This window comes from Bidens hawaiensis, unplaced genomic scaffold (genome assembly GCF_021521415.1).
Source record: "Bidens hawaiensis isolate Kalapana, Puna unplaced genomic scaffold, B.hawaiensis_p1.1 tig00031846_1, whole genome shotgun sequence".
NCBI lineage: Eukaryota > Viridiplantae > Streptophyta > Magnoliopsida > Asterales > Asteraceae > Bidens > Bidens hawaiensis.
The window spans coordinates 7,456-21,681 of NW_027495395.1; the positions used below are offsets into that span (position 1 = coordinate 7,456).

The following is a 14,226-nucleotide window of genomic DNA, read 5'->3' on the forward strand; positions in this document are numbered from 1 at the left end:
AAGGTAGTGACATGAATGAAAAATGTTTATGGGTCCGTCACTAAGTTCATAGCAGTGACTTAACCAGTCTTTCGCGTATAAAAATATGTGAAATGTGAAAGTAGTGTAGTACATTTTTGTAAATTATTGCACGTGTAAAAAGTGGTTAAATGTGGTGAATTTTAGGCATGACCCGTTATTTTTTCCCACCGTCTTGAGGTTTTATTAAAAATGTGAATTTAGGCAAGAAGCCTTGTATTGTTATTAGTAGGTTCATAGACTTGGTTATGGACCCAATCCGGTTTGCTTTTGGTTAAAAGATGGTCAAAACTGGTTTTTGCCAAAACCAATATGGGTTTAAAACCAGTTTCCAAATGAAAAAAAGAACGATTCGGTTAAATAACACTTTTTAACCGCCTCGGAGTTCAAAACTGATTTTTAACCCTTTTGGTTCGGTTCGGTTTTAATCGGTTTCAACGAAGGATTCTCAAACCGATATCAAACCAACTATCTAATTACCCTTGCCAGTTTCATCAAACCGGTTTCGTAATCAGATTTGGTTCAGATTAAACAGGTTCTGATTCACATTTCAGTTTATATGTTTCCCTCTAGTTGGTACTTGCCTTGGTGATAAGACTGATAGTATTGTCATGAATGGGATGGGCTTTAATCTCCACTATGGGCCTCATATAGTACAGTCATGGCCTCTTGGGTCATAAGTCATAACTCATAACTAAAACCTTTGCACAAGAGTATTGAGACTGATGGATAAAAACTGATGGGTTTATTACCAATAACTTAAAGTGACACAAACTTTATTGGCCTAGAAAGCTAGTTAAGGCAAAGGAGTGTCTCAAATTTTTTTGAAAATACCCTGCTTGTGCACCTCACTCAAAATCAGGCTTTAACTTGTTTTGCACTTCTAACCATTTTGCACCCATAACTTCGGAGTAGAGGTGGGAAAAAAGAACAAGTTTCGGACCTGACCCGGTGGTTCCTACCCAGAATTGGACTCTGCCAGACTCGCTTCCACCAATATCGGTCAAAAGCCAAACCCACTCTACCCGAAACCCAAAAAAAACCCGACAAACCCGATCAAAGATATCAAACCATACCCGGCACCGGTGATTACCCGACTCGGTTCTGACTTTTGTTGACCATACCCAGACTGGTTGTTACTCGAGCCGGTTTATGAAAATCCCAAGTTTGTGCACCTCTTCTTGGGAGTATGTAACTATGTACTTCATAGTAGTTCTCATGATTTCAAAGTTGGATGAATGAGATAGTTGTAAGCATATGAATGATAGTAGTGATAATAATTAACACTAAATACAGAACCTGGCAATACCAGGTTTCGAACAAGTAGCTGGTATTCAGTGACAACAATGTGAAAATAAAAATGTTCAATTTCAAAAGATATCAAAATGTACCTGATGAAAAACTTATAACACTTGTTTCTATACAAAACTTTACAGATAAATAAAGCAAGTAAAAAACTTAAAAACTATCAAGACTCATCATCCGAACATGTTGGAAAATTTAAGCCATGCAGCGCGGGAATATTCTCCAAATCTTCCTTGGCAAACAAAGGAAACAACCAAAGCGCCTTTCGTGTGCCAAAAACCTGCCATACAACACAAATGTAAGAACCAAATTAAAAACAAGACATTTATCTTAGTCAGAAAATATAAATATATATATATATGTGTGTGTGTGTGTGTGTGTGTGTGTGTTTAAAAAATAAATTTAGTTAAAAACATGGTATTTGAAAAATATGTTTTAAAAGTTAAAAAAAATGTAAAAAATAGCAAAACAATTCTTTTTTTATTTTTCGATCTTTTGTATGAAATGTAACAACATATATTACCTATGAAAAAAATCAAAAAAACGATGTTACATGGGATTTTCACGGGTTTTCTCAACTCAAATGGGTTTATATATATATATCTTATGTTAAGAAACCATGTATATGTTTTATGTATAAACTACACATGAAAATAGAAGTCACCTGCTCGAAATTTTTCTTGCGCCCCAAGTCATATTTCCACCTCACAACACCTTTCTTCTCGTATACCTGTTACAGAATAAGTAAAAACTTAGTTCAAATAAATATACGACGACTTATTATTTCTAAAAATTACCTCTACTGATGTGGTGTTGGTGAAAAGAAGAGACGCGTGCATTATGATGAAACAAAGGAGGCTTAGCGCAAAAGCCACATTCAAAACTGTATAAAAACACAAAATATATAAAAAAAAACATGAAACATTTTAATTAACTTTGGGAAATTAAGTCAAATTATTTTATACCAAAAGTCAAAAATGTAAGAGCAAGATCCCGCGCTGACGTGGAGTGGCCAGCGGCTTCTTTGAAGAATTTCAAAAAACTCGGAAGCAATACTATAGTATCCAATGTTGTCGCTAAAAATGTATATAACTGAACTCAAAGAAACAAGATAATTAATATATGAAATAATGTATATGAAATTATGAATAATTAGTCACTTTAACAAAGAGAAAGTAATTTACCAAAAACAATAAGAAAAACTTATAGTTTCGTGCACCGACACAGTTCACCACCCATACACAATGATGATCCATTTTCAGTACACATCTTTGACCTGTAACGAATACAAGACGTATATAAACCGTATAAACTAGTAGCTTAGGTTTAAATTAAAATATATATAATAAATCGAACTTACAAACAGAACAATGATGGCAACGAGGTGGCTTCCCGTTTCGACAATGACGACAATACCCTAAAGCTTGTCGATTTTCAGGCGCGTCTAAAGATGTGGAAGCTGACGTATCGGGTCCTGCTTCTAGATTTTCCGGTGAAGAGGGTTTCCAGTTTTCAGGAACTGAGCCCGGGTCATGGATAACTACCATGACATAACTCCATGTTAACATCACAAGCTGCAAAACAAGATATTTACATTTAAAAATTGAGAAAAATAATTTTTTTATTGCGAAAAATTGCAAAAAAAAAAAAATCTGGAAATTTGGAAAAAAAAAACAGAAAAATAGAAAAAAAAAACTTTTTTGTGTGCAAAATTTCAGTTTTTTTTTTTTGCATTTTTTTACAATTATTTTTTTTTTCAAATTTTATTAAAAAAAATTTAAAATATTTTGCAATGTCAAACTATTTAAAAATAAAAAAAACCTACAAAACCTGTTATCCCAGTAAAATATATAGAATTAGAACAAAAAAGAAACTTTAATGACCTGATTGGAATAAAGGATTCAATTTCAAAACTTTGTTACTATTATATAGAGTAATCCCTACGATTATAAGACCCTGTTTTAAAGTCCCAGTTTGATTTTCATGTTATTTTCTTCTAGCAAAAACTGTGATTTTACCAACTCAGTAATGCACCCCCAACATTTTTTTTATAAATGATTAGCAATAATTAAATTTTATAAAAAAATCAAAAACCAAATTTTAAGGCACTGAAACTGATTAAACAGCAACAATCTCAACCAGTTCCACGAAAAAACGCAATTTTGTGAATCAAAACAAGCTAAACATCAGACAACTCCCGCGTATAAGTAGGTTGTCGCGATTGCCCACTATTTGCAATCAACAACTATGACCACAACTAAATGGTCAGTTAACCATAGGTTGGTTAACTGATGATTTCAACCCAGTTTCGTTAAGTTTGGTTAATTGTCCAATGTAATTATCTTCCTTTATCCCAGTTAAAAACGGTTCGATTATGGCGTTCCAAGCTCAATTATGAAACTCCGAAACAAAAATATGCCGAGTTTAAACTTGTTTACGGTATTTCAAGCTATGTAACAAAAATTTGCAACATATACTTGAAATGAATATATAAAATTTAAAAACCACAAACGTACAAGCTTCATTTTCTGTTAAATTCAGTTAACGAAAACACATTAACTGTAACCTTAAGTTCTAAAATAAATGACAGGCAGATAGGCTAATCAAGTTCAATTATTCGCGTAACCATAAACATCAGTTTTGTTAAGTTATCTATAAATTCTGTTATATTATTCAGTTAACAGTTCGGTTTTCAATCAAGGTTCAATTTTTATGGTTGTAAAAATCCCGACTAGGCGCCAACTAACAGTTGATTAACCCTATTAATCGCTAGTCCACATCCCACAGCCCGCCTAGCACCTAACAATTACTACAAGTCTACAACACTCTACAGCTACGATCATCAAATTCACATAATTTAATAATCATCAATGCTAAAAAAGTATAATTTATGATCACCCATTTATCTACACAATGCACATTAATATGACGTTATAATCTTTCCCCCAATTTACAAAAACCAATTAGCCTTAACCCAAATTAAAACCAACCAATTCAATAACCAAGATTAAAGTATAGGACACAACTTACAAGAACATGAAACACGACAATAACAACAACAGCCAGCAACATTGTAACACCACCGTGGGTAACTTGCGGGGCCCACGTGATAACAACAACGGCATAATAAGACACAGCAATAATCCCGGCAACGAGAAGGATCATAAAGTATCCGAGGAACTTAAGACCGGAACATAGCTTGAAGAGGTTGAGATCCATTGAGTTTGTAATGAAATTAAAACGGCGTCGTTTGGGAATGAAATGATGACGTTGGTGTGACGTGGGCGGGAATAAGCGTTTGAGGTGAGTTGAAGCCAGGGTGAAACGACGGCGTTTTGTGTGTTGATTTATATAGAGATGGTGGAGGGAGAATTAAGGAAGAAGGAAGTGTGATCGACGGTGGTTTAACTTTAAAAGCCTTCTTCAACACTGATTCTTCGTTTGCCGTACTGGCTAAAGTATTTGTTTACTTTAGTTTTAGTTTATTAACCCCTTATTTGGTTTACTTTTTTAATCTAACCGAATTACAATTTTTTGTTCTTTAAATATATATGATTTATCATTTATGGATCAAGTATTTTAAAAGTTTATTTGCGGGCGGTGTTCTTTATATGAAAAAATATATTCGTCTTTTATCCAAGTCCAATTTTTTATAGAGTAACTTATTAATCGGGATTCATTCAGTCATTTTTAATTCAAATCTTCTTTCTTTAAGTTAAAAACCTAGCAACCATGATCAGTTTTGATTTAAGCTATCGAGATAATTTAATATAAAAAGATATGATCTTCCTTTAATCTCTTGTTGCTAATGATTTATTTAAGTTCAAGAATTAGGTTTTAATGAAAAATATATAACGAAGGTTCATGTTGTAAACTAAATTAGTTTTACTGTGAAATAAGACATACAATTATAAAAATTTGTTTTGTAATTTGCAAAGTTTGCACCAACTCATTTGATAAATATACAACGGAACCGGTTCTAGCCAGAACCGATTAGCAAGAACCGACTTTATCGGTTCTGGAACCGAACCGGTTTACTATAAAAGGTGTTGGTTCCAGTTCTAGGTTTCAGTCATTTTCGGTTTCGGTTCTGGTTCGGTTCTCATGATTCTGAACCGTTGCACAGCCCTAGATTTATGGATTAAGTACTTTAAAAGTTTATTTGCAAGTTGTGTTCTTTGTATGAAAAAAGTATATTCGCCTTTTACCCTTTACACTAACTGTCATCCAAAAACTCAATTAAATCCAAACATGCCATGATTTAACGGGGTTTATGTTTAGCATATTTTATTTAGTTACATTTTCTAGTAATATATTTAATTTTTTTAATTATAGATACTTAAATAGTATGTGTAAAAAGACATAAATACTCTCATATGCAAAGACATAACAGGTTTTTTGGATGCCAGTTAGTCAAAATGACGGAAATCAAACAAACATGTCATGTAAAGAACACCGCCTACAAATAAACTTTTAAAATACGTGATCCAAAAATGTATATGTTTAAAGAACAAAATTTATAATTTTGTCTTTTAATTTTAAATGTCTGTACATTTGAAACTATCTCTAGCATCTGAATAAGTTTTTCTCAATCGTTTATATTAATTTTCACGATTTCATGTCTGACTTGTAAATAATACTTTTATAAATAAAATATAAACCCAAAAGCAAAAATGCATCTTTAATATTTATAACTTTTTCTTAATTACTAAACTTTGTTTATTTTACAATCTAATTTTTATATTACTCTTTTCATGATAAACTTAAATTATATATATAGTGCATTTAGTAACGGTTGTGACCAATTAATTTATTTAGGTATTTAATATCATTATTTATTTAAGTTAAAAAATCATCATTTCAATAAAAATATTAATTAAAAGTGAATTGTGTTCAAAATAAAAAGACTTTTTTGTATCATAAATGGCTTAGTGCTTGCTTGACTTGGTAATTTCAACGGTGTATAATTACGCACTTCAACTATTCAAGATGATAGATAATTGTTTTAAAATTGTTTCTATTATTTATGTACAAAAATTATAAAATGGTTAAGTATAGAATAGTGGGTGAGTAAAGCATATTCATATGGAATAAGCATATTATATTGAATATCGATATCGTACCGGTGCTATATTCTACTTCTAATTTCGTATATTTTACTTCCAATTTCGAACAGGTAGCATATTGCCATAACAGGTATGGTATTCGTTTCAGTTTCAAAATTTTCTATGCTCGGATTGGGTCGGTACCAGTACCGTGTTTGGCTCATATTAACTTAACAACATTGTAGCAATGTTGGTATGTAGTTTTATGGGTTGTGGTATTTTTCTCTATTTTTTCACTTACGGTTTTAAATTGACACCAATCTCAAAGTTGTATTTAAAATAAAGTATATTTTTATATTGATAGAAAATAATTACACATTTGGACTATCAAATGTCCCTGAAAGTTTGTTAGGTTTTTTTTTTAACTGTATTCAACATTTATGTTTGCTAAATAATTTATGTAATTGTTTTTCTATTGTTATTTTATCATTAGTTGTTACTATTATGATTTTGTTGATAAAACTCATATCAGTTTCCACGACAAATTTAGTTTTATCTTTAGAATAGACAGAGATGTTTTTTATACGATAACACGTGGGTGAACCTTATAAATGATAGCAATTTACAAGTCTAAATACATATATAATAATCAAATTATCTATCTATAATAAAACTCAACGTTACCATTTTTCATCATCATCATACTCGGTATATCTTACCAATATCAAAGCTATGGTAGGGTCTGAGAAAGATAAGATGTAGACAGCCTTACCTATACCCTTTTAGGAATAGAGAGACTCCTTCTGGTGAGACCTCCCGGCTCGATAGTAGTTTTGCATCAAGCCTTGGACATAAGGCAAATAACACTCAACCATCGGGACGCTGCCGATTGGTGCATGTACTATTGTCTTTCGGCTATCAACGCCACCAGATGCCTAATTAACATTCCGTCACTTCTAACGTTATTTTCACGAGATTAGTAAAACAACGGTAAATTAATGCAATTTCATTTTTGTCCACTTAAGGGTTCACACATAAAGAGCAATTTCACTTTAACGTAACCATTATTACACATCTATCTATTCTAATAAAAGACTACTTATTTTTGCCACTTGTCATCTTCATAACCCTCCTCACATACTTTTCACTTATTTCAATGTATGGTCCTTATATTTTAAATTATGTCAATATATGAATTCAAGTTTGTTTTTATTATATGTAAATCCTAATTGGTTCATTCATTAACATAAATTGTGAAATATGAAAATAAGGAAATATTAAAATTGACGTTACATGTTTGTTAGAATATAATTTTAAAGTAATAGGTAATTGCAAATTAAAGCAAATAAATGTGTATTATTGTCGAAGAATTTGGATTTGTATGATAAACTATAAATTGTTTTTTAAACTGGGATTCTAGCAACAATGCATAATTTTTTATATAAGATTGGTTCCAAATTTGGATTTAAAATCTTCTCATATACATTTAAACTCGGGAAAATGTGTATTTTCTTAATTTTCTCCAAACGTTTTGTATAAATATTGCAAACATAGAGAATATCTACTATATATCTTGGTGTTTAGTATTAAATTATTGAAGTTGAATTATATATTTATAATCTATATATATACCGATTTACTATATTAAGTATAAGTCATTTATTTATATGATTTTTTTGTGTATTATAAAGAGTTTTAGCAATAAGAAATCAATATTTAGTTTTCAAAATGTTCTTTTATAGTTCAGACCAAAATGTTTCAGAACCTATATTTTCACATTAATTTTAAAAAAATAGTTAATCCGGTTAAAAGTCATTTACCATGCTTCCAACAAATCCGAAATCTTTGTTTTTTTTCCTATAACTTAATAATATATATATATATATATATCGATTAATTAAATATTTCAACAACTCCCATAATATTAACAAATGACAAGGGATTAGTATTCAAAATTTAAGCATTCCTTATTCAATACTTTAAACTATTATAAGTAAGAACCACTACATTCACTTTATGCAACTTTAAATATTTTATTATTCTACTAACTCATAATAATAACTTTTATTTGAATATAATATGTCTTTGTCATTTTCCATTAATATGGAATGAAAAAAAATCATTTTGTTATATTTTAATTTCCGGTTTTATATGTTACTTAATTATACAGTTGTTAATTGTAAAATATAAAATCAAGTAAATATTTGTTATACACAAAATATTAATGACGTTAAATTTATCTTGATCAATCAATTTTAAATTTTAAAAATTATAAGGATGAATATATCATCAAAGTTCAGGTAATTTGTTTTATGGATAATCATGTTTTAGGATAAATATGATCACATGATCTCAAATGAAATTATATATATTATAATTGATTAACATGCATGATATTTTATGTGTAAGAATATTTTTTTTGTTAGTTTCATCGATATATTATCATTTATCTAGGGTTGGTATGTACTTAAAGAATCTTATTGATCACACGGATAATTTTACGTGGCGATATCAAGAGTTATAAACATACCTATATGCTAACTTATTAAGAGTTATAAGTAGGCATGAACTAAAGATTTGATTTGTGATAAACACGGACAATTACAAATGTAGTGTACAAGGACTGTTTTACTTATTTGTAACATATTTGTGTAATTTTAATATAAATTGTAACTCTATAAAATATATGATCATTTTATTAACTATATTTCACTTAATGGTTGGTTAAAGTACAAAATTTTCATCAATTACTCGTGTAATACATGAGCCTCAAACTAGTATATATATATATATTAAAGGAAACCTAATGGTGTACTGTAGCAGCTACAGTGAAATTTAGTATTTGCATATTTAGTCCCTACAAAATTTTGAATAATACGTTTTTTGTTCCATTTAGATCAATATTCAGTTAGGTCCCTTTCTTGTTGGAAAAACAAATTGTTATAGTGAAAGTTATCAGTAGGCAGATTTAGTACCTACAGAATTTTGAACAATACAATCTTGGTTCCATTTGATCAATTTTCAATTAAGTCCTTTCGATACTTTTTTTATTATTTAACAGTATAATTTTTAAAATGTTGAGTTTATTTTATTTGCTTATTAAAGTAAATACTTTTGTTAGTTATAATGTTTAACGATTTGGATTTAACGTAATTTTTACTACACTTGCGGCGTGTTTTCTATCTATGTTTCAAACCGACTTGATATAGGTATAATAACTAACTGAGCTAATACCAAGCAAATGCCCGCTGTGAAACACGGGAAATCCCACTAGTTACGATGTAAATGATGGATTCACATATATGATATATTATCTGTTTTTATGAAGAAATTGGTGGGTTAGTAATTTTGTGACATTCCCCTGTAATATTTTTTTCTTTTTATGTTATATGACTAGGGATGAGAAGGGGAAACAATGACGAAAATAAAAAATAAAAGCACTTCAAGCTCTATAAAATTACTTGACATTTGAAATATATTTCGGACGGGCATGTGGGTACTGGATCAGGTATGGGACCTTATGGGGTAAGGTGGTATTGAGTGATTGAGTCCTATTACCTAAAATCATATATTCATTTATCCAAACTTTAAATATGAATCATTTATCCAACCATAACTATATTCATTTTTTCCTCAACTTTTGTCTAGTAAATTAGTAATACGTCATTTCGTATACAATGAAATTTTCTTTTAGAATATGTATCTGGATAATATTATTTGTAATTAAAAACACAAATTATATAAAAATATATACTAGAAAATCTCAATGGATATTTTTTTAAGAACCCAATGAATATACTCGATACCCACAAGTATGCTCGATATATGACGGGCATTGGACCGGTCATCCATGTATGAGACTGAATTCCAATACCTAGTAATTAGTATTTTGATGATGTATTAATTTCACATTTTACTTTCTTTATATATAGCTCACAAGTCTTTAATTAAAATAGTTAGCTTATAAATAACACACTTCCAAGTTGTAGTTTTGAGATAAAAACAAGTTAGCAACTTAGTATCACTTATTATAGGTGTTGTAAACGCAAATTAGTTAAGTTGTCCAAACGAGTACTATTTTGTACTTGTCATATCTAAAAAAGTGGTCACGTGTTTGTCTTTCATACTTTTATATGGGCCTTGAGGCTAGGGATTGGCATCATATGAGTCGCCCCCTTTTTACCAGGAAAAGAGAAACAAAACATTGGTCCCGTTTAAAAAGATAGCGTACGTAAATTAAATACTCTCTTATGAGTGTGTTGTATCAAGACTAGTAATCAATCAATATTCCAGTCTCAAGAATCAATCCAAACAACCATGGTGAGTCAAGATAAAGACACTCTCAATAAGTCATGCATTACTATATTTGTATTTATTGTATCCCTAGAGTTTAGCCATTTTATCTTGTATTTATACCCATTGTAATATTCTATTTAAAAGTGTTGTTGATCAATTTCTTATATGTTGTAGGAATATTTAACAAAAGTGGAAGTGTAAAGTTAAAGCGCTTAGGGCGGTGGTGGGGTGGGGTTGACGGTAGTGTGGGGGTCAAACTCGCTCACTCTCATGCGAGATCTTTTGGGTTGGGACGAGTAAGTTGAGCCGAGGTGGGTAATCGGGTGAAGCGAGTAGGAAGAATTTGGGTGGACTGAGATTGAACTTTGATGATGTGTGAAGATGGATGGAGCAAAAAGTCAAGTGAATAGGAATTAACTTATGTCATATGGGCGCACCGCCCCCTAATTTGGATTGTTGTGAGTTTAAACATGTGACACATCTTAACTGGGGTTGTTGTGGTCTGATGAGGGTGGGATGAGGAACACTCCGCCTCCCCTTATAGAATGTTTTAAGTAGTCTTTATGAAAAGAGGCAATTTAATAAATTAATTACTAGATTTCAATAATGTTTCATTTATGTTACTCAAATTTAAACGATGTTTCAATTAAATCACTAAGAGGTATCCAAGTAAGCAGCTAGGACAATTATTTGGTTATTATCAACAATGGGCTATCTCACTTGAAATTGCGATGTCTTAGCCCTTATGAGCTTCACATGAACCCCATATTGGTGTCGAAGATAAGTATCGTTTTGAATGAGTGTGCACTTCACATCTTAGTTTTACCTTTCATTATTCTAAACGGTGGAGCCATTTTTTTTAATACCCTAAAGAATTTATTAAATTGAACATGGTAAAAATAATGAAAATAATGGTTGATGTGAGCGGGTAGTTAAATCCGGCACGAATTGGAATCGAAAGGGGTTGGCGGCAGTGTTTCGCTCAACCCGAGGTACCAGAGGGTACTACCCACGTCCACCCCCTCCATCAAAATATAAATCTTTTCTTACACATTTAATTAATCTTCTGTGTAAAAAGTTAAAGGTAAGTGTGTTAAAGAAATGTCATTTTATATACTTGGTAAACATGGCTAAAAAAATACAATTTAGGGACCTTTTATTTTTACTAAAATACAATATTCAGAATGTCAAATTAGGTTGGTGGTTAAACTAACCAAGTGAGATTTTTGAAATATAAAAAGCAGTACGGCTAGGAATGCCTAAGTAAACGTGGGCAAAATTGTTTCACAATCGGTCACATGGCACTACAAGACCTCGTGTGATATTTATTTTAGAGTTAATTATCCAGATTTTGAATATGGTAAGATTAAATTATGATTTTGGTCCAAACTTTTTTTAAAAGTTAGAGCATCTTCAATATGACGTTTAGTTTTGATATGATATTGTTTAAAATTCTGAAATGAATAAATGCATGTTGGGGATGATGCTCAGTTTAAAACATATTCACAAAATAGATGGAAGTAAATATGATAAATGAGCATCATATAACTAATTTTTCATTTAAATTTTGAAAACAATTTCAACCTCCAACTTTAATTATCTTTCTTTTTGGATAAAAAAATAATTTCTTTTTGTTTGCTTTTACTTTCAACGGTAAAATATTTTAATAAAAAAATATTATTATTTATGTAATTTAAAAAAATAATAATAATTTTTTTGTGTGTGTGTTTGCGTGTGGTTGGTTTATTTATGGTTTAAGTAATTTAAATTTTTGTTTATACAACGTTTATTATTTCTGTTTTAAATCTATTTACTATAACTTATTTTATTTTTAAATTGTATGAAATAAAAAATAAGATATATATAAAAGTATTTTAGTTTATACAAGTACTAGCTTTTGAACCCGTGTATTACACGAGATTTGAAATAATAAAAATAAACTAGATCTGTTATATCAATTGTGATTATCAAAATACTTATAAATTAATTTAATGTAGATTTAATGGAAAAAAACAAACGGGTGGTTCACAAAAAGTTCTAAATAACATTGTTTTAAATGAAACGTCAGGTGCTAATCTGCAAGAAATTTAAAACAAAGTACTAAAGTTGCGTAATTGGTCAAACCTCAGGTATGAAAATGAAACTTAATTCAATAATGAATAAAACTCACACTATGTTATAACCCACTTGACAAAATGGTTTTGACTCATGACTCATGAATAGCTAAAATGAATGAAATAAGAGATTAAGAATTAGAAGAAATGTAGGCTTGACACCTAATCTTCAACATTTTCCTTTATTAGTATTGATTTAGAAACAAAATATAGAAGTAGGTGATTATGTGAAATATATAGGTGTTTAAAAGTGGATGTAGTGTTGGAGGAAAACTGAGAATTTTTTGTGTTTAAAAGTGGATCAGTGAAAATCTGATATGGTGCGTTTAGTTATTCTTTACTAATCCACCATCGTGGATGCTCTTAGACATTTAGTCTTCCTTGTTCATTTGGAGAAAATACATTTAACTGGTTCTTGGAACTAACGGAACTTGATCCCACCATGTTATTCTTCAACCCCAATATAAGCTTAATCAATCACTTACGGGCCATTATCATTGAAACTTCGATCCATGTGACAGCACTGTGACCATCATTTGATTGTTCGATTCTCCTAGTTACATCATGCCACAATTTTCCAATTCCGGTGGCTACAAGCCTACAACACACTACTATCATTTAACGGTTCAATTTCTCCAACGGCATCGCACCGCCACTAATGTTCAACTATTGAATTCCAACATCTTCAGGAAATTCAATAATCCAAATATCAAGCCACAAACTAAAGTATATCTTTCACTTATCGGTCACTTGTCTCAATTTGTCTGATTGTTTTTGTTTTGAACTAGTATAATGGGTCGTGCATAGTAGTTTTTTGGTCCCAAAGACCAAACACTTTTTTTAGTAGGATCGGGTTTGTTATTCAAAATGATGTTATTGTTTAGCTTGTTGTTTGTTTACCTGTCAGTTTATTGTAATTGTTTTAGATTATGTGGTAATCCAACATAATTATAATATTGATAAAAAAATAAGTTATTGTTTACAAGACTGGAATATCTCTTAATAAAGGTTATTAATATATTACGTATACTAAAATTGTAACTTCTTAACATGTACTTTAACATGTACTTCATGCTTAAATGGTTGTAAACATGCTTGACTTTGTTATATTTCATGTATTATTTGTTGTACCTTTGTTTTGTGTTTAGAAACTTACACGTGTTGTTATTGGTACCCACGTATTTATCTCTGGTTATTATCACAAGTCTCTACGGTTATTATCATAATATCTTAGTACTTTTGTTAACGTTTTTAATTTTTTATCACAGTGTTTTAATTCAAGTTGTCAGTGTTTTAATTCAAGTTGTCGGCATCTTCGTTGCGATGATTGGTTGTTTGATTTATTGATGTTTTCAGGCCATGTGGTTACGGAGGGACATTGATTGCCTTGCTGTTGCTGGCGGCTTTTCGGCCGTCATGGCGACAACTATAAGACTAAGGGGTGTGGG

At 30.5% G+C, this 14,226-nt stretch overlaps 1 protein-coding gene across 1 annotated transcript; it reads right to left on the reverse strand.

Moving 5' to 3' along the window:
- Positions 1 to 1,330: 1,330 nt before the first annotated feature.
- On the reverse strand, positions 1,331 to 4,748 carry LOC143582722 (putative protein S-acyltransferase 12). The gene is made up of 7 exons (XM_077065208.1): positions 4,354 to 4,748; positions 2,684 to 2,897; positions 2,508 to 2,599; positions 2,289 to 2,415; positions 2,121 to 2,206; positions 1,988 to 2,053; positions 1,331 to 1,603 (listed from the first exon to the last, which is right to left on the reverse strand). The coding sequence occupies exons 1-7, from the start codon at positions 4,540 to 4,542 to the stop codon at positions 1,487 to 1,489; spliced, it is 891 nt and encodes a 296-aa protein (XP_076921323.1). The 5' UTR covers positions 4,543 to 4,748; the 3' UTR covers positions 1,331 to 1,486.
- Positions 4,749 to 14,226: the final 9,478 nt, after the last annotated feature.